This window comes from Elaeis guineensis, chromosome 4 (assembly GCF_000442705.2).
Source record: "Elaeis guineensis isolate ETL-2024a chromosome 4, EG11, whole genome shotgun sequence".
NCBI classification, from domain to species: domain Eukaryota; kingdom Viridiplantae; phylum Streptophyta; class Magnoliopsida; order Arecales; family Arecaceae; genus Elaeis; species Elaeis guineensis.
Genome location: NC_025996.2, coordinates 67,192,844 through 67,218,956, shown reverse-complemented (window position 1 = coordinate 67,218,956; position 26,113 = coordinate 67,192,844). Strand labels below are relative to the sequence as shown.

At 37.4% G+C, this 26,113-nt stretch overlaps 1 protein-coding gene across 2 annotated transcripts in view; it reads right to left on the bottom strand.

Moving 5' to 3' along the window:
* The window catches only part of LOC105034565 (ADP-ribosylation factor GTPase-activating protein AGD4), a 52,228-nt gene that overhangs the window by 3,810 nt on the left and 22,305 nt on the right, over positions 1–26,113 (bottom strand). For both annotated transcript variants that reach the window (XM_010909775.3, XM_010909774.4), the window contains exons 16-18: positions 22,458–22,579; positions 21,382–21,472; positions 354–805 (exon numbers count right to left, since the gene is read on the bottom strand). In XM_010909775.3, coding sequence (XP_010908077.2) covers positions 354–805; positions 21,382–21,472; positions 22,458–22,579 — 665 coding nt within the window. The remainder of the gene's footprint in view (positions 1–353; positions 806–21,381; positions 21,473–22,457; positions 22,580–26,113) is intronic.

The window sequence follows — 26,113 nt, the reverse complement described above, 5'->3', positions numbered from 1 at the left end:
AGGTTGATGCCTAATAAGATGGTGCTTTACTTATTTATTTGCTTCCCAAACTCAAGTCTCAAGATGTATTAGAGTGATAACATTAGCAAAATTTATATGACAGCTATTTGGGTATATACATGCAAATATCTAACTGCATTATCAAAACAAGAAATGACTTAAGTTTCATTCATTGGGTGTGCTGCAGGTATATTAGCAAATATCTACTTCATCCTAATATCTTATAATCAAGTTGACAAGTCCTGTTTTATCCAAGAAGACAAGTAACATGAATGATTTAAGATGTGGCAAGACCAGACAACCACAGAGAAGCAGGGTCCTTATCATCACTTGTGCCATTTTCTTATTCATACCTTCTAAGAAGATACTTAGCAAGGCTGTCATTTTTCTTGAAGATACAATGGTGAAGAGGTGTCCTTCCATGGAAGTCCTGGATATTAATGTCAGCACCAAACTGTAGCAGCAACTCCACCATCACTGGATCACCGACATGACAAGCTAAATGTAGTAGGGAACAACCTTGCATACAACTACCAGGCTCACTGGAATCCTTAATTTTCTGACAATTTGCTGGATCAAATTGCTTCTCTGTAAATCCTCTACTTCTTGACATTGGCGTATCTGCAGTGTGATAAAGATCATTACTGACTTCATCATATCTGCTGTTGGGACTTGCATTTGATGCCACAAGGAGGCAATATGCTCCTCGTATATCATTAGATTTGACTGCATCCCAAATGCGGATTGTTTGTGGAGGAATATCAGGCTGGATTGTTTCTTTGCCAATTAGAAGTTTATCCACATACTGCAAGGAAAAATTAAAATTCAGAATAATGCCCAGGCATCTGGAGCAAGATATACACTGACAAGCAGAAAATCTATTGAAGCAGACGAGTCCCCAGTAAACACCACTTTAACCTTGCATAATTGCAAGTTCTATAAGTAATGAAAACTACATGACAAGAACAAGAAATTCTGAAGATGTTTTCTGTTTTGATACATTTATTAAACATTTAAATGAATTTCTTCCACTATTAAGAACTACATCACTATGCAAGTTTTAGTAATCTTAATGAAGGATTACTGGACTATGAACACTGGGACTTCAGACTGCACTATGGAATCCACCAGCCATTTTACATGCTATCTTGAAGGTATTTATTTATTTCTCAGTAATATTTCTCTTTGACTCATTTTATAGATTTCTTAGGACAGTAAGGTGTCATTATTTTATTCACTAGACATTTCAAGCATTAAAGTAATTGATTAGACATTTCAAGCATTAAAGTAATTGATTGAGTTATTTGTTCTTAGAGGCTTTTTATCTATCCTTGCTCTCACCCATTTTGCAATCTCTTTTAACCATAAATGATTGATTGAATTTGATTGTTGGTGGACTTCTTATGAGTTGTTTCACCACCTGGATGGTTGATAACTCTGGTTTTGGGCGTATCAGCTTCTTTATGTTAATGACTTCATCATGCAGAATCGATGAGTATTGGTAGTAAAAATGTTAAAATTGAGTTTACAATTAGAACCATAAGAATCTCTTGTTTTTAATGAAACCAATGGTTTCTGGTAAAATGTAGTGCTATTAATTGAAGCAATGCTTCTCTAATAATGGAGCAATGCTCTCATGTGAGAAAAATCACCATTTAGAATGGAGTGCTCCTCTAAAATGAGAAAATTTGTCTCAATAATACTGATGCAGTGCTTCAGAAATGAGACTAATGGTCTGACGGGACTTGAAGGAGTGCTTTTGCAATGGAGCATAAGAGAGAAATCTTCCTTTAGGATGGATCTTACACTAACGAGACCAATGTTCTTTTTGAAATTGAACTAATGCTTCTAAAGTAAGACAACTGATCTCCCTAGAACTGAAGTAGAGCTTCTTTCAATAATGGTAAGCAGTGCTTATACTGGGAAATGAATACCCACCAATGCTGGATATACTATTTGGATCAAAAGAGTGATTTCTTCAGCAATGAGCAGCGGTCCTCGATAGAGAAGATTGCTACCATAGATGAGCTCTTCTTCACAATGAGAAGCTCTTGAAACTGAATGAGGACTTCTATTTGACAAAGAAAATTTCCAACAATAATGAAGAATTTTTAATCAAAATGAAGCCAATTATGTGTTCTGATTCTTCTGAATGAAGCTGTGCTCCTCACAAAGAAGGTTCCCCATCAAGAATGGAGTATCCATTTTTCTCACGATCCTTTTTAAAAAGCAATGGTCCTAATAATGGAGCAGTGTTCCTTTTGTCAAAAGAGACTCATGAACTCTTCTATAGAGTTAAGGACTCTGTTAGAGTTATGCCCCTTGTATATTGAATAGGACCAATGATCGTTGTTCCAGAGCCAACAACTCTATTGGAGCAAATCTCCTTTCCCTATGATCTCTGTTAAGCGGAGTGTTCTACTGAAATAGTGTTCATGCTATGTTGAATGAGACCAATGGCCACTGTTGCAGAAAAAAAATGACTTTCAGGAGTAGTGCTTGTATAAGGAAATCTCTTGGAGTCTCTTTATTAATGGACTAATGATCCTAATGTATGCAAAAAGATGTAAAAGACAAAAAGATGAGACTTAGAAAAGGTGTAGTTCTGCCAGCCTGCAAGCTACATAATAATAATTTCAGATAGGGTTCTTTCTTTTGAGACACCTCCCAGAGATATCTAAGGGGGTGTTTGGTTCGTAACCGGAATCGGAATGGGAATGAAAATCGGAATGGCTTGGAATCAAAATCGAAATCAGAATGATCAAATCTCCCGAAGCGTTTGGTTCGTGATCGGAATCGGAATCGAAATTGGAATGAAAAATTGAATCTATAGAGGAGAGTCGGGATTGAGTTCTATATAAATTGACCCATTTCCATTTCACCCCAGAATTGAAATCGGAATGGGAATTCTCCCAACCAAACGGTTGGAATGGGAGTCACTCATTCTGATTCCAATTCCAGACCCCCACTCCTCCCAACCAAACATCCCCCTAATTTAATACAGATTAGGTTAACCTCCTTATAACTGCAAAGGGCATTATTACCCTTATGGTTTGGATGGGAAGAATTTCCTTCCCTTCAAGAATCTAATGGTTTGGAAGACAAATTCCAAAAATACTCTCAATAGAAGTCATCTTAAGAGGGTCATATGTCAAATGTTATGGGCATGAATATGCAAATGTTCTTGGCATGAATATGGATGAAAGAATTTGATGATTTCTTTAAACACCTTGACATTGGGGTCTCCTTTGGCTGTTAAATCCTACACACATATGAAGGCTACTGTCGGATCTGCAAGTTTGTTAAAATAATTCAGCACCAGAGGTGATATTGACTGTAGTATTTGGAGCCCATACAATCATTCTTGTTGAATCTAAAGGCTTTTCAGTGACACATGTCAGAAATGACCTATCTTTAGATCCATTGCACAAGACACCATCTTTCAGTTCATGAGCCTACGTTTTAAAGAATTATGAGATTGGACATTGGTCTAGATTGCACGGATGAGCTAAAGACCATAGAAATAAGCAGTTGATCATGTGCAGCCTTTTCATTAGAATTACTCAAAAGGGCCATCAGATGAATAGTTTATCATATGAATACAGGCTAAATACAGTTAACTGATTGTATTAGTGGTTCTGGATACCAGCGGACAAGTATTAAGTTAGCAAAATTAAATCCAAAGAGGTCATGTCTGACCAATTAATTTATGACAGCTTTAAGGATGCCATATAAGCAATACACATCATTATAATAAAATGGTGTAATTGTAGTCTGTCGATCCCATGCAATGGCTTTAAAAGTAATTTGATGTGCTAGTCAGATCAATAATATGAAGTGGATCAAATTTGGCCTTTTCTTTTTTATTAGGTGGCCTTAAAGACCATGGGATGATGTACCAAAAAAAGAAAAGGACAACGGGATGAGCTAGAATGTATCAAAACAGGAAGGGCAGACCAAACTTAGCCCATTCCTCAGCTTAGGAAGTCTTGGAAACAACTTAATCATCTGACGAGTTCATTAAATTTATCAAATCGGACATGATTTATTCTGTATGTGTAAAATAAGATATACAGTCTATTAGTTGTCAGATGTGTTAATGGATTCATAATGTTCGGGTGATTTTCATCACCCCAAACAATAGTTCACATCATCTAACAAAACTTAATCTTATCTAGAAATAGTAATTCAATTGATGTGGGATTAACTTAAAACCTCATACGCAATGTTCATCAAGAGCCACAGTTTTGTGGTTAAAAAAAATCATCTATTGCAGTTGATTCATTAAGATATATAATAGAAGTCGACTATAGCCCAGCAAGTGAACCTCCCTCCATTAGGAGGTAGTTTTAGGTTCAAACTGGAGTTTTAGGTTCAGACTGGAATTTTAGGTTCAAACCCTAGGAGATGGTTTCATAGTGTTTGACTCCAGCGATTCTAAGGTAATACTCCTACCATCATTCGCACACACCCATTATTTAATCGAGTGAAGGGAGTGAAAGAGGCTCTTTGGTCAATCATATTTACCATTGGGAATTTTTTATTAATTCTCATAAAAAAACATTATTATATGATATTTATGAGGATGGGTAGCTTTAGAAAGCACATTCTATTATTTTAGAAAGACAATACCAAGTTGTTAGACAACCTCTATTATATCAGCCTCCAACCAATCTTTATTTGTTTTCATATGCTCTCTATCTCCCCCCACAAATGCAATCAAATTGTCAACATACAAGATCTTTTTTTCTTTCTTCAAAATGTTTGCTTGCATGTGCAGCTGTGTGTGTCTCAGAAGTTTCTATGCATTGGAACTTCAACATGCCCAAATATTCCATAGAGCTCTCCCTTATAGTTTAACTTTCAATTCAATAATCAGCATAGTTTGCTCAATTGAACAGCACCAAAGACTCACTAACTTCATCTCAAACACACAATAGATTTCTTGCTCTTGCTCATTCCAGTGATAACACTAGAGTTCTATAGTCCTTTCTGGTTAATGATATATTTTTCCATCCATGTTACTAGTAAGAACTGTGGAACTGAGCATTTCAATGAGTACATGCTGTTCTGATCAAAAACCAACACCCCTCAGCACTAGTTCTTGGGGAACCACTCCAGACCAAACTGCCCCATATTGAATGCATATCATCCTATACTGCTCGGCTTACACCTTTTTTTTTTCCTGACTCATTTGAGTTCACAATTTTCAGCCTATACATTGTAGCAGTACAACTATCATGACACATACTGTGGTAGTTAGTGAATAGTAGGGAATATTAGCCATGACTTTTAAAATCCTTAGTTGCCAAAATCAAACCACCATTATTTATATCCTTGGTTGCTAGAACTGGACCATGGATGGTTGCATACACCCACCTCAGTGGAGCTGAAATGGCTAGTGCTCTCTTCCTCGTACCTCTTCCCTTCATCTTGACGAAATACAAGGGAGCAATAAGGGATTTTCTTTTCTATCTTTTCTCCAACCATCAATGAAAATGGACATGCAAATGCAAGTTAAAGAGTAAAGAGAAGAATTAGAAATACGACAAATTGCTTTCGAAATATGAGGCCGATTTTGATTCAAGTGTGTTTTTTTTTCAGTAGAATAATTCGTGGATTTAGAAGCTTTTCTACTAAAGATAAGGGGATTCCTTGCAATATAAAATTTCTTGTGAAAATACTATGGGCATAGAATTCCTAGGTCAAAGTTTACTATTGAATATTTTGATTATTTTTAGATGGCTATACTTGGAGAGTTTAGAGATAAGCAGCATGAGTTGGATATAAGTCATGGTAGTACTTCGATGAAATTTAAGATCTAATCATCCATGGGAAAGGATGATGAAGCGAAGATATAGTGCAAAGATGTTGGGAAAAGACAATCTCAAACAAGCTCCTCTATTCTATTCTATGATTTAGAGGCTAGGAAACAAGGACCATCGAACTGAAACTGGAACCGGACCCCGTACTACTCGACCGGTGATACGGTTCGGTACGGATCCATGCTGGACTGAATCGATGAGGCAAAGAAGGGGAGAGGGAGAAGGATGAGAGAGAGGGGGGAGAGAAGAAGAGGGAGAGGAAGAGAGGGCCTTCGGTGGCCGCTGAAGGCCATCCAAGCTCTTGGCGAGCTCAATAAAAGTGAAGGGAGGGAAGGAGAGAGAGAAAGGGAGATGCTTATCGAGTCATCAAAGCACTCGAAGGCCTATAGACGGACAGCGACGCCGCTATGACCTCTCTAACGGCCAACAAGCTAGCATCGAGGAAGGCCGAAGGGCCTCCGCCCTCATCCAGTTTGAAATAAGGGTTCGCCCTTATTTCATATTTTTTTCTATTGAAATTATTAAAAAAAAGAAAATATGGTGAAGTCGGCAACTGTGTTGCCGATTTCGTCCGATAAAAATCAAAAAAAAATACAAAACAGAGGTGAATCCCTATTTCGAACTAGAAAAGGGCAGAGGCCCTCCTTCGGCCTCGGCCGCCCTCAGCCTCCCTGAACACTAGCTTGCCGGCCGTCAGAAGGGTCGCGGCGGCATCACTGTCTGTCCGGAGGCCTCCGAGGCCTCGGTGATCCGATAAACATCTCTCTCTCCTTTCCTCCCTCCACCCTTATCAAGCTCGACAAAAGCTTGGATGACCTCCGACGGCCGTCGAAGGCGCTCTCTTTCTCTCCCTCTCCTCTCCTCCCTCTCTCTTCCTCTCTTTCTTCTCTCTCCCTCCAAGATGTCTGCTGTGCTGTTTTCTTTGCCGAAATTGGATGATATCCCGCGGTATGGTTCGGCATGGTCTGAACCTCCGGTTTGGGACGGTTTGGCAAACACTACTAGGAAAGATGAAAAAACAAGGAAGAGTCTAGGGCCAAACATGGCCGATAAACTCTAAATTAGATCTAAAGGCCACTCAAGCTAATAAAAAGAGCAAAAACTCTACTTGTTCTCATTTTTGACAGAAGTTATTCACAATTTTATCATATTTTAAATAGGTGAGGCATGACCAAATATGAAAACTACTGGTGGTAATACTAGTGAATTTCCAAACACTAGTATTCATGTGAAGGATCTACTCTAAATTCTTACCTTTTTGGACTAGTTATTAAGAGCTTGCCAGGCATATTCAAAACAATATTTTTATTAGTGTATGCTATTTGTAGATGATATAATTTTAGTGGATGAAACTAAGATTGGAGTAATCATAAGTTGGAAGGATAAAGGAGCGTACTAGAATCTAAGGGTTTTAGGTTATATAGGACCATGACTAGATACTTTGGAATGTAGTTTTAGTAAACTTAGAAAAAGAGATGAATGTGAAATGGAAATTGAGGATCACAAAGTTCTTAAGAGCAATCATTTTCAAAATTTAAGATTGATTATTCGTAAGGGGATATTGATGTGGATGTTATCCATAGGATTAAAACAACTTGGATAAAATGGAGAACTACAACTAGGATACTATATAATCATAGGATATCTCCCAAGTTGAAGGAAAAAGTTTATAGAACAGCCATATGACCAGTATGCTTTATCGTACTAAATGTTGGGCAATCAGAAAATATGTGCACAAGATAAGTCTAGCTGCAATGAGAATGTTGAGATGAATGTGTGGTAATACGAGAAAAGATACAATAAGAAACGAAGTCCTTTTGTAGAATGACAAAGATAGCAACAATTGAAGAAAAATTGAAAAGATGATTTAGATGGTTTGGACATATACAATACCAGTCAAGGGATCCACCATTATGAAGGAGAGGTGTCATACATGTAGACAAGAAGGGACCAAATCACATGGGATGTAGTAGAATGAAGAACTTGATATCACTATATCTTTTAGAAAGTGTGGCCCTAAACAAAGCAGCATGAAGAAGGATTCATGCAGCCAACCCCAACTAGTTTTGGATTAAGGCTTAGTTGAGTTGAGTTGTATCTTATTTTCTTTTACTCTCAAACTAATTTTCTGAAAATTCATATTGGTTTTAAATTTCAAAATATTTTTTTATTTTTCTATATTATATTCCTAATTTCCTATAACTTAATTTCTGTGACATTAAAAATTGACACATTAATTTCTGTCTATGTAACAATGACCTCAATTTCTGATTATTAAGTTTCTGTATATTATATTTCAGAAACTTAATTTCTGTATAATAAAATTATATTTATTAGATTTTTACACATAGTATTTCAGCTATTATAATTCAATATATGTTTCCTGCAACTCAGAATGTGAAATAGTGGTACAAATAAATATCAAAAAATTGACTTTTGGTTGATATAATCAGATGGTTCAAGTGGACCTAGAGGGTTTTCATGTCAGTCATAGCTGGCTTTACTTTTTAGCCAACTGTGACTTCTAGGATCCATAACTCGTTCAAGACTTTCAGGTTCCTAGAAATAAGTTCATAAATTATTCAGGAATTGTGAAATTTTAGATTATAAAATTACCTTAATGGCATCATATGAATATTAAGTCTTTGATAGGGTACCTTTTGTATATTTTGAACATTGTCAAGGTAGTGCTAGAGGAAAGTAACCATTGTCCTCTTCTAGCTTTTTCAAAACATTTTATTGTAAATTATATTTTATGCTGACATAACTTTATTAAATTTTTGCAAATTATACTTTTTGAAAATAAAAATCTTATGTTGGATGACTTGCATAATTGCATTATTTTACTGCATATGTTGCTTTATTAACTTGGATTGATCATGTGAATAATTGTGATGATGAAATACTTGAAATTATTTAAAGTGCACATTTCAAACCTCCTTTGAAAATGTGTATTTTGAGTAGCAATTTTGAACAAGACATCTGATTAGAATGTGAAAATATTTTGATTTCAAATACATTTTATAACTCTCAACCTGATTATGGTCGACCTTGCGAATGGAGGTTATACATTAGTACATGCTGAAGATTAGCAATCTCAGTATCGTACCATACAGACACTTAATATGCAAAAGCATACCAATAGGGTGGTGGTTCAATTTTTCATTTTTCAATTATTTTCATTGTTATGGGTAATTTAAGGTTTAGAGGTCTTGGAAATATGATTTTAGGATTGTTTTAATGTTAGTTATTTTTATATGGATCCCAGAGATCATATAATTGCTTGATTAATGCCTTGTAATAAATAAAAATAGACAATAGATAGTTTTTAACTTGAAAATATATATTTAATATACTTGAATTAAAAAAAATACTGATATCTAATCCCTCATTAAGTGTCTATATCACTTGTACAAGTTAGGGTCTCGTTTATAGTTAGGACCTTGGACTTGACTCTAACCTAAATACTACACCCAATCCTATATACAATAATCTAGAACTCCTACATAGCCATCTTAATACCGATTCAATCAGATACTAAGCTAGCCATCGCACCCGAGGAAAGATCATGGCAAAAAAACCTAACCCGTAATTTGCCTGAGACTGTGAAGGCTAGCAGCCACTAACATTCGTCTCAAATGAAGAATATGAATGCAGGTTTATAGTTTTGTTGTGCAAAATAGGATCCGGCATCTGATGAGGATCAAGATATGTCCAAACTACACATGTTATATCATCAGTTGTAGCAATACTGGATCCTGAGCCACCTCAGGGGCCTATCTCATATATGTCATTGTATCCTCATGAGCTTTTCATTGTGCATCATCACCATGGTTTCCATCCTGCATGACATGAGTGAAACAAGACTCGCCAGTGAATTGACTCAGACTATGTGGCTGCAAGTCATACACACCCTCGCCATGTCCACTGCTACCTCCCTTGTAACCAAATGCATCATTGCTTGGACTGCCGTTAGTACCATGAACTATCAATCCTGTCATGCGGGCATCTAGGAAACCAAACATCCAAAGGCTTAGTGGTCTCAGGATTTGAGTGAAATGGCCCCATACCAACCCTCTTTAATAAATTTATAGCTTTCTTTCCTATCCCTTTCTTGCTACTCTGACAAACTGCTCTCTTGCCACAGCTATCCTTTCTTGATTGGCACTATTGGGTGACTCACCTAAAAACACTACCCTGATTGGTCCAACCTTCCTAACTAGTCTAGGTGCCATGGTGACCTCTCCTCAACATCTCCCTATCATAACTCTCAGTGAAGGTCTCACATATAGAGCCTTACGATCTCGATTGGCTCTCCTTGACCTCTATGGTTGCTCCAGCTGCTGGGCATTGGCAGCTTCTAATTGTGGCAACTGTTGCTCTGCCCATAGCTCTAATTCATCCCAGCTTTCTTTGCCATCATACTAGGTGGTCAATGAGGTGTCTTTGCTCGGGTTTTGGCTGTTGCTGGCCCCTAAGCCAACCTGTCATGGAATCCTCATCCTTATATATATACAAAGCCATTATAAGGTGGGTCATCATATTTCAGCTACACCTCATGGATGCATTTCAATCTAGGTCATAGATTGCAGTGCACATAGACTAAGTTATTCAATCTCTTATATGTCAGGCAATTCCTTTGTTGTGCATTAATGAGAAGGTTGACCAATTGTACTCAACCAATGGAGGAGACTATCTATAGAAGGATCCGGATTACTGATCTCCTGAAGTTTTTAGATGATAGTCCAAAAGGGGACCACCATATAGCATCAAATGCAATCAAGTAAATTGCATATTAGACACCATATATCATAAAATATTAGAACAGATGGAGTCAATATTCAACAATACGTGAATTCATATGGTCTTTGATTGCCATAACTGCCTTTTCACCAAAGCTACTAGAGCACCCCCTCCTCACCAGTCCTCTAGCAGGCGCAGCAGCCCTCCAACTGCCTCGGTGGGCCTCCGAAGACTCCCCCTCTCCCTCTCCTTCCCTCCCCCCATTCTCTCTCTTTTCCTCTCTTTTCTTCTCCCTCCGCCCTACCATGTCAATTCAAGCCCAGTGCAAAATGGTACGGGACCAGTTAGGATGCCGATACTAGTGCAGCAAACCTTGCAATGGAGTGCATGATAGTATTTATAAGAATAAACAAGCAATAAGGAATTAAAGATTATACTTGGACTACCTACTAGATTCAACTCATTGCCCATCTAGCAATCTCACCATAATGATACTCTTCAACATGCTTCACATCTGCCTGCCTGATCTTAGCCTTGGCAGTCATCATATGATACAAAAAACCTATTTGGGGTACATCCTGCTATCCATAGTTCTAAGCACTCAATACGTTGGTGTAACCATGCAAGTGACTTAACTACTCTCTCAATCCGCTTCCAAAACTGCTGGTGTCACTAAGCCCTCCATATGGCTCCCTTCCATGCAACTACGAGCACGTCTGCTCTCCTACCACTCTACACTGATGAAAACGTAATACAAGCTTACCTTTCCCTCAATGAGGTTATAAAGTGCAATGTAGTGCATCGCAAAGTGGGTGATTGCTGACCTCACCCTACTTCATCATGTATGGCCATATATGAATAGCTATGGCCTAGAATCTCCACCACCTACTTCACCCTGCGAACCTTGCCTTGTCCATTAGCATCAAGTCTATTCAATGGGGAGCACATGCATGGCCTCCTGATCATCAAAATATCCACAAGAAATTTGCATTGTGGTCCATTATCGGAAACCACCTACATGATATGATGCTTCCCTATTAATCAATGACCCAGATCCAAGTTCAACATGCGTGTTCATCACTCGTCAGAAGCATTAGCAGACTAATCAAAAAATGTATTTTTTATCACAATATCTCAAAAAATTTATGATGCCTCAATTGTTGAGCCCTGTCTAACCATCACACGTCAATGTCAACCCATAAATGTCCCAATTCCTCTGGTAGGAGGCTATCCATCTCTCCAACTTTCCCTTGTTAATATCAAGCAAGTCATCATGGATATCCCTTGATCTAGGAGGATCAAAACCCCAACTAGCTTTCTAGAGTTGATAGCAAAGCGATAGTAGGTGTTATTTGTCACATTTACAAGGAAGTGGATGTAGTAGTACAACTAAGGGGCTGCAGTTAAACTGAAAATGTTGGTCCAGTTGTAGGATAGGTCAACTCACATATTTGGAGGCTTATAGCTAGACTGCAAGCCGCAAGTCAAGTTGCAACATGAATGCAACTCAAGCGCGACATATAGTAGGTGGGTCGCTACCAAATTGGCCATAGGACGAGTTGTAGGCGAGCTAATTCCCCCTCCATGCCCTCAAATCCCCCATCCTCCCTTCTCCAAGCACCCCTACAAGTATGCACCCCCTCCTCATGCTCCCACTCCGGCTCCCACATTCACCTTCTCACCAGCACTAGAAATCTCAACCCTTGCCATCTAGCCTCCAAAACCTCATGATCAGCCATACCTTATTGCCCTCTACCACCACAGCACCACCCACATCATCGCCACTCTTCTCCCTGGCTCTCCCCTGGCCCCTCCCCTTACCGCCGCCTTTGGCCAAACCCCTCTATGCCCTCGACTCTACAATCCCCTCTCTAAGCACCCATTCTCTAAGAGTGCATCCCTTCCCTGCTATGCTTCCCCCATCATCCTCCTCATAAGAAGCTTGGGCCTTGCCAAGGATGCCAGAATTAAGGATGTTGACTTTGCACTAGCCAAAGTAGGGAACTGGCTAGACATTTTGTTGTCATCAACAACTTCGACCGGGTCCATGAGGCAGGAGCATGTCTTGGCATGAAGGATGGAGGAGGTGGTGAAAGAGGCATTGGAGGTGCAATAGAGGACCTCACTGATAGCAGGTGTCATGGGTGTCGTTATTGGAGGAGCCATAGGAGTAGCAAGAGGAGGGAGGCCTTGACGGAGGGGTTTCAAAAGGAGATGAAGAACTACTTGGAGCTATTGGAGGAGGGTTTCTTAAGCTCCTCCAACTCGAGGTCCTTGTCAAGGGCCATGTCAGCTTTGGAGGCTCATTACTCGTGCAAGAATGAGCTGATCAACTAAAATAGTGGGTCTAATCTCCTTCATGGGTAGGTGCTGTCGTGCCAGTTTGGGAAGTTGAATCCACTATCCCTGGTGCCCATCAACGCTGGAGAAGATCTACTACACCCCTCTAACACCTCCACCCAAACCCCTCCACCTCGAGTCATGAATGGTTGCCCGTCAAGTGCATCTCTGGACTTCTTTCCCTTCTTTCACAAACAAAAGCCCCAAAAGTAAATGCCATCCAGCATCCACCCTTGATAAGCCCTCTCACCAGCTCCTCTTATAGGCCAATTATGTCCTAGCAGGCCCAAAACCAAAACCCTTAGACATCAAGGGTCCAAATTGTGTCTCGTGCCCGACAACTTCCTCCCTCTACCATTGATCATTCAAACTCCTATATGGTAGCCTAAATTTGGCCCTTCATGTCATCTAGATTCAAAGCCTCATGGTCCCCTAGATCCTTGGAGTGATATGATGGTGGCTTAATTGCCCAATAATGAATCTTTACCAATTTCTCTATACTTTTTCTTGCCCTTCCGAAAGTCAAGAAAGTGTTTCTTCATCAACTATTGAACCTCTTAAGAGCATTTTCTGAATGTAGTTACATTGGAGTAACTGCCATCTAAAGGCTGCTACAATCTAAACCCCCCGCCCTTGTCCACTCTGCATCATACCACCTGCACCTTCAATGGTGTCAACCTGAGATCATTACACGATGCTCCCAACTAATGTTAGCATCCTTGTCCTTGTTAAATTCATTTCTGCAAGTTTAACAGCCATATGTTATAAACCACCTCCATTATTAACACAAAATACATAATGGATCTATACTTTTCTAAAAACAAATATATATATATATATATATATATATATATATATATATATATATATATTCAGCATCACATTGTCCTAGAAAATGTCACAATTAGGAAATACACATTGCCATACTTTTCATGATTTCTAGCTGAATTAATAATTTTTTAAGTTCTTAAACATGTAAACATTTGAAAATATAAATTGTAATGCAAAAAATAGCTGTATCACTTAAGAAAATACTTCTAAATTACTTTTCATAAATTATCTGAAGATTTTACTTTCATTCAGATTAATTTAGGCCCCTACCAGGATTACTACACATATTTGTTTCAGCCCATGAGTATGCCCTACTCACCAAAATTTTTGAAATTTATTTAAATTTGGGTTTAGGTTTTGGTAACCATAACAATACCCAAATTTAAACAAATTATTGCCAGAAAATAATAGCAAAGATATGGCCCAAAAAGCATGCTATAGGTTGTTCTTGAAATTTTTTAACATTATTTTTTTAAGTACTACTTTTTGAACCCAAAAATAAATTTTTATTCTACAATATTATAAAAGCTATGAAAATTCATTATCTTTACCATTATACTATACAATAAAGGAGAGTCCAGTACTCTCCTAGCATGACATTTGTCAAGCTTTAAATATGCCATGTGTCAAGCTTTGGACACGCTATGTAGTCGTTTGTTTTTTAAGTTAGAAGAAGGGTGTTTTTCCTCCCCCACATGCAACTCAGATCTCCCACTGCAGCCTGCTCTACATGTTGAACAGTGATGGGGTATTTTCATTTTTCTTTTTTAGTGAGAATTCAGAGAATATGAAGCCCTTTCGTGTGACACCCAACCTTTCATGTACTGAAGGATCAATGGTGGCATGGTTGATCGTCTGGCCGAGCATGGCTTGGAGAGGGGAAGGGAATGGTATTAGATCTGGCTGATCTCTCTCTCTCTCTCTTTTTCAATCCCCTTCTTCCCCCCTCTCCCACCCATCCTTGGTTTTGAATCATCATGGCACCTCCGACAACCTCACCATCCCCTTCACCCTCACTGTCGACATCTCCGGTGCCTTTGCCCCTCCTACCTCATCCTTATTGCATCTCTCTCTCTCAATCCCTCCCTTCCCTCTCGATCTATTTTGCCACTGATCTCCCACGAGCAAAGTGGAGAGAGAGAGAGAGAGAGAGGGCAGGGAGGGAGGGGTCATAATATCTCCCGCAGACCAGCCCTTGGAATCCAGTGAGGAGGAAGAGAGAGAGGAGTAAAGAGAGGAAAAAAGTTTAACAGCTGTGCTTAACCTAAGATCCGATATGGTCAATCTTGCTGGCAGCCGCCCTTCTCCACCTCCAGCATTGCCAGTGCCCGCAACCTCCCCGACCATCGTAGAAAAAAAATACATGCCTTGCCCAACGAGACTACGAAACCTCCATTCCGATGATTAGTGGAAGTACAGGGACACATGCACCCTCCACGCTGTTGTGATCCTATGAGGGCGGGCTCCAGGCTTCGGTGGTGGGGTGACAATGGGAGAGAGAGACCTTCAGTGGTCCAATAGTAGGGGGAAGAAAGGGCTAACTGGAGAAGGGGAGGGAAAGGAGAAAATAGACCAGATTGCCTACTGCGACTGCTTAAAAAAATAGATTGCCCACACCGACTTAACATTGTGTGTCACATAAAGGGCCACAGTCCCTCCATACCGACTCAGATCAGGTAGGAATCATTATCTCTCATAATAACTGTTTGCAACTTGGGCTTAACAAAGCAATGTGCTCCATAATTTATATGATCTTTCTTGATCTGATTAAACTTATCAAAAGTCGGAAGTTCTACAGAACTAATTGGAAGATTCGAGATCAAGCCAGATGTATCTAATTCTTGATGGCAAGTCTTTGAGATTGTATTAATTATATAGATGTACGGTAGCTTGTTTCATTTGTCATTATTGCTCTCCATCTCAGAATTCATCGCATTAATGCATCTGCAAGTTAGTGACATAAAGATATTGATATTGCTGTTTAAAGACCCCTTATCCATTGTGAAGGTACTTTGAGTGTTTCATCTGCATGCAGATGATTGCTACAATTTCTTTTTTTATATGTAAGAGTATTCCTACAATGGTGTGACAGGATGTTTTAGTCGGATTTTTAAGGAAGCCATAGTGCTTTGGCTGTGGACAGCGAGAATTTCCATCCTTCTCCTTTGACCACTTTGCAAGGGTGATGTACGAGCTTAGCATTCAAACCAATAGGAAGAAGAAACCCATAAAACAAGAAAGTAAAAAATACATGGGTAAAGAGAAATATGATGGCCGGTGGGCAGTGTTGGATGTATGCCCTAAAAATCAATCTTGGCTGACGCATATCATATTACTAGGATATAGTTTTATACTTAAAAGGTATTTATATTACCATTCGACACTAGCAGAGGAAAGTAATCCTATGGGATTTAAGAAGCTGAGTCCTTAAGTCTATGACCACAGCAGTGTGATTGATGAAAAAGAATTTCCATGAGAATCACACATGGACTTGAGCTGATTGAATCTATCATATGACCGATGATGAGATTTGACGATTCATCCATGACCTGCCATCTGATCGGGACTCACGATAGAGGGACCATATCATATGTTAACTGCACCTAGAGGTTCATCATATTTTATTCTGCTGGGTTACCATTACATACTGCTAAGTGTCACTGGTGGATTGTGAGATCCACGAGCATCATCTTAATGATCGATGATCCTTGATGGACAAAATTGGAATGATTTCAACCCATTGAAAAAAATTTTGATGATATTGTGATAGGGATCACAATATATCTCACTACCAGACAGAATACTGTGGGGTCACATACAAAGAAGCTTTTGACTGATCAGATGGTTGAATTACGATTATGAATCGTGATAAGATTTGATCATCAATTTGATTGATGATTAATCCAATGCAAAAGTTGCAAATAAGTAACTCGCTAAAGAGTTAGTGAGTTTAGGAAGATTAATTAGCAATTGGATTGCTATTTGGCTCAATTTGATTAAGTAATGGGGCTTGCATCAAGTCTAATTAAATTAGATTTAATTTGACTTGACATGTGTTTGATTTGATCAAGCCTAATTAGGTTATGAGATAAGCAAATCACATGGAAGAACAATTCCTTGTTGAATTAGGATTTGGATTTGACTTAATTCCTAATTAGACTAGAACCTAAATAAGAGTATTTGAGTTTATATTTGGATTAAAAATTTTTCTCTTTATGGATGCACTAAATCCTAATTAGATTAAGATTAAATTGAGTTTAACTCAAGAACCAAGAGAGAGTCAAAAAGGACTAGGACTCCTCTAATTAGGTGACATCTAATCTAAATAGTTTTGGCTCCTAATTAGATTTGAATTTTAATCTATTTAAGTCTAATCAATTCCTAATATAATTAGAATTGATTAGAGTTTAAATTGGTTTAAATCAGCCACCTAAAAAAGAGTCTCATGTGGATTAAACTCTCCCTTCCATGTGCCACAACTAGTCCCATGCCTACCATAATTTTTGGACACCATATATCCCACGCCCTCTCCCCTTTTTAGCGTGTAAGAAGGACTCTTAAAATCCTTCTTTCCATGAGATACATTGGTGCAAACAAAAATTGGGTGGGCGGCATAATAAAGAGAGAGTCCAAGGCTACATGGACTCTTATCTCCTAACCTAAACCTTATCCTCTCTTTTCCTATTTAAACATGGGGTCCAAAGGGATGGGTAGAAGGCTGAGATGATCAGGTTTTGATGCCCAAAAGGGAGGGTTTTGTGCGTGGAAAAATCATAAGGAGAGAGGTGCGACGTGAAGATGTATGACGTGAGGTAAGTTAGATGTTATCCTTTCTTTCTTACTAACAACCAAAGGTTAGTTGTTAGGACAATCTCTCTCCCATATTTTGTCCTAGTTTGGACATGATTTTTCCTCTCCTCTGTCCAAAAATTGGACAAAAATTCTTACATCTCTATCATAGAGATTTGGTGCATGATTTTTAAGAAAAAAAGAGAAGAAAGAGTTCTTCTCATGATCTCTAGCATAGAGATCATCATCCTCCTATTTTCTTCTTCTCTAAGATTGTCTTGAGAGAAAAAAAAATTTTCAAACGTCAAGATACGATCTCTGCAAAGGAGCTAGCACCCCGATAAGATCAAGAAGCTTCTGATCAGATCGAAGTCTCGTATGGATATTTGTAGAGTTCGGATATTTGTGCGGCTTCAAGGAACCTTCAAAAGACATCCATGATTATCGTTCGCGGTGTAGGTCGACTCATGCCAAGGTATGAAGATTGGATCTTCTCTATTTATTTTTCTCTATTTGATTTCTGTATCTGAATCCTATCTTACATATGTAGATCATGTTTATGGTTTTAAGATTTGATCTTATGCATGCTTAAATTAAATTAGATTTAATCTGAATTTTTAAAATTTTCACTGCGTACTCGTTTTAAAATTTTTTACATGCATGAAACTATAAAATCCCAATAGGCAGAGCCTTCTTCTCATCACGAGTGATTGGATGGCAAACCGATCATTATCATCAGTGACAATTTGGAGTAAGATAGATTAATCCAAAAACGCAATTGAATGGTTGTGAAATAATTTAGCAAATTTGCATTTAGACTCAAGAAAATGAAATTTAGTAAATATTTTATTTTTCTATTAGTACAACAAATTTTTCATGAACAAAATAAATATTGTTAAAAAAAAATCCAGCTCCATCCAATTCATTCTTCTCAACCATGGTTTCTTCCACCATTCAATGTAAGATTACAATATATTAGCAAAGAAATTTAACCATAACTTTTGATTATAAAATCCAAAATTTTTCTTTCAACCTACTAATTTTTGTCCGAGGATCAGGACATCGCTATGTTTGGTCCATGGGTTCAAGTAGTATAACAAATGTTTGTTTTATGTGGAAATATGCTTGATTAATGCATTGTTATCAATGAGACATGTAATGGATGATCTATTTATGCTATAGTACTGTTATGATTTATTATTTGCTTATTTGTGTTTGATGCGATTTGCTAGCCTTAATGCAAGCCAAACTATAGTGACTTCTTTTTCGCTATAGAAAAGAAGTAGATTCATGTTGGCAGCTTACTAGAGTTGAATAGTTAATATTCTTCTTCCCCTTTAAGGTGTTAGGATCATAAATCTGTTTTATTTTTCAGAGATTTACAATAGGCACATCTAAAAATGTATCAAAGTTTATTATTTTTTGTAGATTATGTTTTACTATTATTTGGTGGTTGAAAAATTTTATTACCACATTAGATGTTAATCTGATTTTCCGATTAGGCATCTTGAAGCTAAGTCAACGATAATTGAAAAATTAAGTTAGTATAAAATTTAATTCAAGAATTATTGGTTTTCCTAATATCTCAATTAGACTTTTAACAAAAAAAATTATATTTTGTAGCTGACTTTGCACTTTCGGATCCATCTATTGTGTAGACTTACTTTACAATGTATTTATTATAACTTGCTCTTTATTTATTTATTGATAAACAAAAAATTGCAAGAATTTTTTGGAACTTTGTTTTTTATAATTTATTTTATTATATTATTTATTATTAGAGAAAGTTAATTGAATGATTTTTTTCCATATTTTTATGTTATTTGTTAATTTAGTTATGCATGTAGAATGCTCATATCATTTAATTGTGGAAGTATTAGATCATTCAGATGGCCTTCCCTTATTATATTTAATTTTGTAAGTTAAATTGAATAGATTTTTTATCCAAGACAAAATTATCATTCCCAAGAGATATAGTGTCTATAAAAGTCAGTAGTTTTATGAACAAAACATGTTACATCAAATTTCAAACTTTTTTGGCAAGACATTTCTAATGATTGTAGTTTCATATCCTTATTGGTATCCACCCTAGAAATATTTTATGTGCAAAAAAAGAAAATGTTAATGGTAGTTTTCCCCCTCTTTTGTCTTCTTTCTTATTTTTTCATTACTATTTCTCTCTATTTATATAATTTTGTGTGCATGTGTATGTGTGTGTGTGTGTATACATGTGTATATGTATACACACACACACACACATATATATATGCATGTATATAAGCTATTAATTTTACCAAATCCTAGCAATAGCATAATAATCTTTTCTGATCTTTTCTTTCTTTTTTTTTTTTTTTTGTGGCTCCAACAAAGAATGCACAGGAGAGAAGAAATAGAATCAAGATAATTTTTTAAATGGAAAAAATAATTGTTACTATACAGTTTTGAAAAATTTACAAAATATTTTTTTGATTATATCATAAGAAAAAAAATATTTGCTTAAATCCTGCTGCGAAGCATGGGTTACTCGCTAGTTTTGGAATCAATGCACAGATCACCCTTAATCTATAGCCCATCATAAAACCATACCAAAATTTTTAAATAAAAAAAAAACTTACATGATCTCCCCTTGATTAGGAAGAAGATAGGAAGAAGATTTTATCTGTTTCTTTCTTTGATCCAAATTGTTGGACTGCAAAGTCCCCTCCTCTTCCTCACTTTCCCACTCTCCCAAGCCTTCAAAGTCCAAGAAGAGAGGAGAAAGTGGTCAGGAATTCCCTTTCTCCTCTCCCTCTTCAATTTTCAGCTCGGAAGTGAGAGGTGCCATTTCGAACAGAGTCGAATTGTGCAGAAAAAGCAAGTTATGCTCCATTCAGACCAGTTCCTATTGCATTGGGAATCAGAACTCCTTAGCAATCAGCTTTTGCACTGGTTTAATATGGTACACCCCAAACTGGGGGTTTCTGGTTGGTTTTGAGGGTACTGCATATGCTTATTATAGAACTGCTTCATTTTGGACCTCCACCATGGGCGTTAAATGTGGTTCTGGGCCTTTCTACAGGATAAGTGTGGCCACAATCACTGAGACTATTGAGTTTAGCTTTATTTGTGAACGCTTTTACATTCAGACAAATTCAAATATACAGAACCTGATTATAAAACAGTATATTTGCTAAAATGCATGGATTGCTGTACAAGTTAATTTTTTAAAATTTTCTTCCTTGCTTGATCTAGTCAGTTGAGGTTATAATTACTTACTAAGGTGTCAAGCTCACTCTCTAATCCATCCATTTCAGATATAGAAGTTATAGTAGCTGGATCCTAGCAGGATAATTAGTTATGTATGTGAAGTGCGAGGACCCCAATCTTAGTGTGAACCAAGGATTCAAGTCCCAACAAGATATCCCACGAGACATTGAGATGAGGTACCATCCCATGTATCAGGACAGGACTGTCCTGCCATCGTCCCAACATCCCAATCAGGATATCTTGGGACATCTCTTGTCTCAAGTGTTGGACAAGGTAGGATAATAATGCATCCCATTCCATGAGAAAACTGAGACATCCCCATCCCATGGGATTTAAAACCTCGGTGTGAACCTTATTTGTCTTTGTTAGTTTTGCTTTTGGAGACTTATTCGCAAGTTTCTTTTATCGTGGACTTCTCATGTTCATCTAAAATTAGTATTTTATAAAATACAAGATAAATTTTCTACCTGAATCTGCTCAAACTAAAAGGCCAAAGGACGGTCACAAGAAACAAATTATTCAGTTAAAAATTTGATTTCCTTGGAGTAGATAATGTACAGCAGATAAATTATTTAAGTAGTGTCAATATAACACAAGAATGAAGTACCTTTGCTTGAATGTATTTTTCCTTTCTCAGAATAGTATCTTTGGGGCTAGGTTTTTGAATTGACAGAAGATCCTTATTTGATTCATCCATTCTGTATGAATATAAAACAGTCAATTAAAACATAGAAACAAATATGAATTAGCATCATTTCAAGAAAACAAAGGTCATACTAGAAAAGTCTACTGTATACTTTTGAATTCTACCTTGGCCTACAGCAATTTCAACCTTTATTCTCCTTAATTTCGTAAGCACAAATTAGAGACATTAGTCTTGTAGATCTAATATATTTCAATGACTGACTGAAGTAAATGCTCGTCATTTCTTACCTAAAAAGGCGCTAAATTTGTTTCTAAATAAATTCAATCTATGATCATGGTGTAGTTTGTAAATCTCAGGTCATTTGGTTGAAGTAGTTTATAGAGGCAAGTGCAAAACTTCCAAACACAAACTACAAGAATGCATAACTTTCCTGTTAGCAAGGATTCATGATTCACATCTATCACAAAATGTAGGTTTTTTTATTCTTAACTAACACCATACGGGGTGCGGGCAAGACAAGTAGGACTCTCTTAGGACCTGGCTTGTTGACAAACTAGACAAACTAGCATTTCCCATTTCCTATAGCAGTACATGGCTCCAATCAACAACCTCAGGTAACATGTAGCATAGCATGCCTTTGTACTCAACTTTTCCAGAAGCCAGGTCAAAATAATACAAAATTTTAAGTAAAAAAGTTGGACAACATGGTAGCAGTTAGGTTTAAAGTTAGTTACAATATTGCTTGGATCTTATTTTATCAACAAGACTCGCATATTTCCACTGTTCCACATGAAGAAGAAATAACCCTAAACAGTTATTGGAATTTCAATTACTCAACAATCTCAATGCACTATGGAGTTTGTTAATAAACTTATTAAATCGAACTTTAACCAGTAAGTGTTAACAAATTGATGGTGATGTATGGTCAATAATGTAAAAAAGAATAATTACTTGATATAGGTTTTTTATACAATATTTTATAGTAAATTGCCAATCACTCATATTTATAGTATATCACTGATTTTATGAAATTTTACCTTTCATCTTGGGAGAGAAGCAATTTTTCCCACACAGAGTTACAATAAGCATTACCCAGTGCACGAAATAAATCCACAACAGTTGGCTCCCAAACCTTTACATCTAATGTCAAAGACCTCACCTGTATCCAGTAAAGCAATTATTTGGTTAAATACAACAACAAAAAATTAATAACAATATGTTAGTTGCCAACACATCAGTCAAGGAAGATAGTTTCATGATGGTGGACCAACACTTAATGTGATTAGAAGGCACATAAAAACCAATGAGAAAGAATTGATATATTTTAAAAAGCTTCAAAACCACTACAATTATATATCCATACCATCTTGGTATGACTTCCCAATCTATCTCCTCTAAAGAGGCATTGACCTCATTAAAACATCAACTAAAAGCTACAGTTTTTCAAAACAAGAATACAGTTTATAGTGACCGGAGGAATAATCCACCAATATTAATAACAGAACATTCTAGCAGCAAATGCATAAATAATATTTATCCTAGTCGTTTGCATAAAAATGTGGAAAATCTAAGTGACCATCATCAGTTCTAGCTAAAAGGAGTCAATATTAAATATTACAACTTGGAACCAAATGCAAGTACAACATCACTGAAATGCCCCATAAGCTCCAAGATGATTTTTGAAGTACAATACCATATCAACATCAGTTTGAACTAAGAATCCATTTCATCTTAAGACTTTCATTAGATGCACGGATACTTCTATCAGCTTTTGACTAGCTGTTATATATTGATTCACATTTGAATTCTTCTTAGGGCATGTTTCGTTGAGGGAGTTGGGCTCTGGAACAAGTATGGGAATGAGTGACTCCCGCTCCAACTATTTGGTTGGAGGAAGTCTCATTCCCATTCCGATTCCAAGGGGCAATGAGAATGCCCCAATCCTCCAAAATCCAATTCCTACTCTCTCCTAGTATTCAAAGCCTATTTTGATTTTGATTCTGATTCCAATCACAAACCAAACTCTTAGAGGATATGGCCATTCCGATTCTAATTCCGGCTATGGTCACAAACCAAATATGCCCTTTAAGTTTTATGAATCCCCACAACTAAACGAACAATTTTATATGTCATATCCTACCATGGAGCTATTTTACTATGAAACCATGCATTCAAGGTTTGCAGTACCGATGCATATTACACCACATAAGGCACACCATATTGCATCATATAGATACCAAATCAAGGTCTGCCAAACTGGTACCAAGCTCATACCAGCCAGCGACCGGTTCGGTATGGTATGGGTTCGTACTGTACTGTTTCAGGCCACACCAAAATAAGGAGGGAGAGAAGGAGGAAAAGAGAGATGGAGGAAGAGAGAGTAGGGGAGGCTCCGACCAAATGCCAGTAGTGCAGGCACCTTCCACAGCAGCGAAGCCCCTCATATCGGCCGAGACCCGACAGGATGGCTCTGATTGAGGACCTCTAGGGCCTTGGGGACCATGGAAGAGAGATAATGTTTGCTGCAAGAGGGCTGAAATCCAGGAGGGCTGCCGTGGACGCAAGGGGGAAAAGAGAGAGAGGGAGGCTTACTGGTGATGGTCGGCATTGAAGAGGGAGAGCGAGCAATGTCCAATGGCAAAGTGAACAAGAGAGCCCCTTCGAGCTCTCAAACCCTCAAATAGTAAACAAGAGCACCCCTTCAATCCCTTAAACCATTGAACAAGAGGACAAGTATAATCAAACCAACATAACCAATTGAATTGTTCCAACTTGGCGTTGGTTCGATTTGGTACAGACCGAACCATGCAGTTCAAGTTGATTCAGTGATCACTATATGAAACCAATACTCAACATAGGGGCATACCAAGTGTTGATACACCTAACTGATCTGCTGTACCAGGCAAACTGACACCATACCAATATGGTATCCATACAAGATCCGATACCAAGATTTCCAACCTTGCATGCATTAACCTCTATCCTCTAGTACCATTTTGCTTATGAACTTCCTACAGGAGAAATAAAAGAAACCCCCTTTGGATATGCCCTTTTTCAGTCAGGCAAACAAAAACCAAAAATCGTAAAGATTATCATAATGTAAAATGACTAAAAAACAAAACATAGAAAATGCAATTTTAAACACAAAACAACTACACACATTTACAATGACTTGGCATCTATTATGTGTCTGTGTTATAATCATCATTAAATCCGGATATTTGACAACCCAAACATCACTACCACCAAAAAGTAATCCATTTTTGTGAAGGATCTATTTACTGTACAACCTGGAGAATCTAGTTCTTGGAATTAAGTTGAACATATGGCTAAATCATCAATTGCACATATAACATATAATGCACCATTTCATTCATGTCTCGGAAATGTTGGCATAATGAAATTGAAGGGCATCTTGCATTGCATGCCATGAATCTGTGTCAATTATATATTACATGATTTTTAGGTTGCCAGCTAACATAAAAATGTTAAAAATATAAAAATATGTAAAGTGAATATATTGGGAACAAAAAAGGAAAACATAACAAAATATAGATAAAGGGAACTTTTGACTTGCTTAACAAATCGATTGACAGATAATGATGATGACAAAGCGAAGTTGAAAAAAGATCTTCTTAGTTTCTTTCATGACTCAGGTAGATAGGTTTTCCAAGGACCATCCAAAAATGCCAGCTTGAAGGTTATTAATGAAGGTCCTAGGCCCTGATTAAGCATTCAAGACCTCCCTAGTGCACAAAAAGGCTAAAATACATTTGCACTGGACCTCACATACTCCCTTGTTTAAGCCTTGGCATCCTCATGAAAGAAATGGTCCAATCACAAACACCATGACCAGCTCATGCCCATCCCTAAAGTGGCCCATGTCGTAGCATCCTCTAGTCCACATGGACCTTGGGTTTGATCAACTTTGATACCATATCTAATAACCTAGGATGTTATCCAAAAAAGCCAGTCAGAAGGTTATCAATAACACCGGGTCCTACTTAAGTACCTACGACCTTCCCAATGCACAATTGATGTGGGACTAAACACATGCCCGCATAGGAACCAACACACTAAGACCCTAGTTAATATGAATTGACACAACCAAAGGGTCAGATCAGCATGAAAGAGGGTTCTGAGACCTTTTAGAAAGGATTATTAGAGTTTCAAACCAATAGAACAAGAGAAATATCAAGCACTGGTTTCAAGAAAAACAGCAGATAAACTATTGATTTCAGTGCAGCCAGGCAATACTCTACTAAAAAGCTGCTGCTAGAACACTAGGCACAAGCAGATTGAAATTTTATGGTGTGGATACATTAGAATCACAGAATAAAGTTTGCAAAGAGCAACAGAAATTGAACAATCAGCAGAGAACTGAATTAAAGGGCTAGTAATAAGGAAAGACATGAAGAAATATAATAAACAGGAGCAAGGAAGAAGGATAGAGAAAAGAACAGAAGAGAGGTTCTTCCAGAAACTAAGCTAATGTATATCATAAAACCCTTAAATAAAATCCTAAAAGAACTTGTATACAATTCGTAGACTGCACACCATAAGACTCAATTACGCAGACTACTTATGCTACAATAACCATGAAAAGTAATGCCTATGATAATCATCCGACAGCTCAGTTTAGGTTTGATGTGGCTTAGTAAATTAAGCTATGATACATCAGCAGCCTATCTAA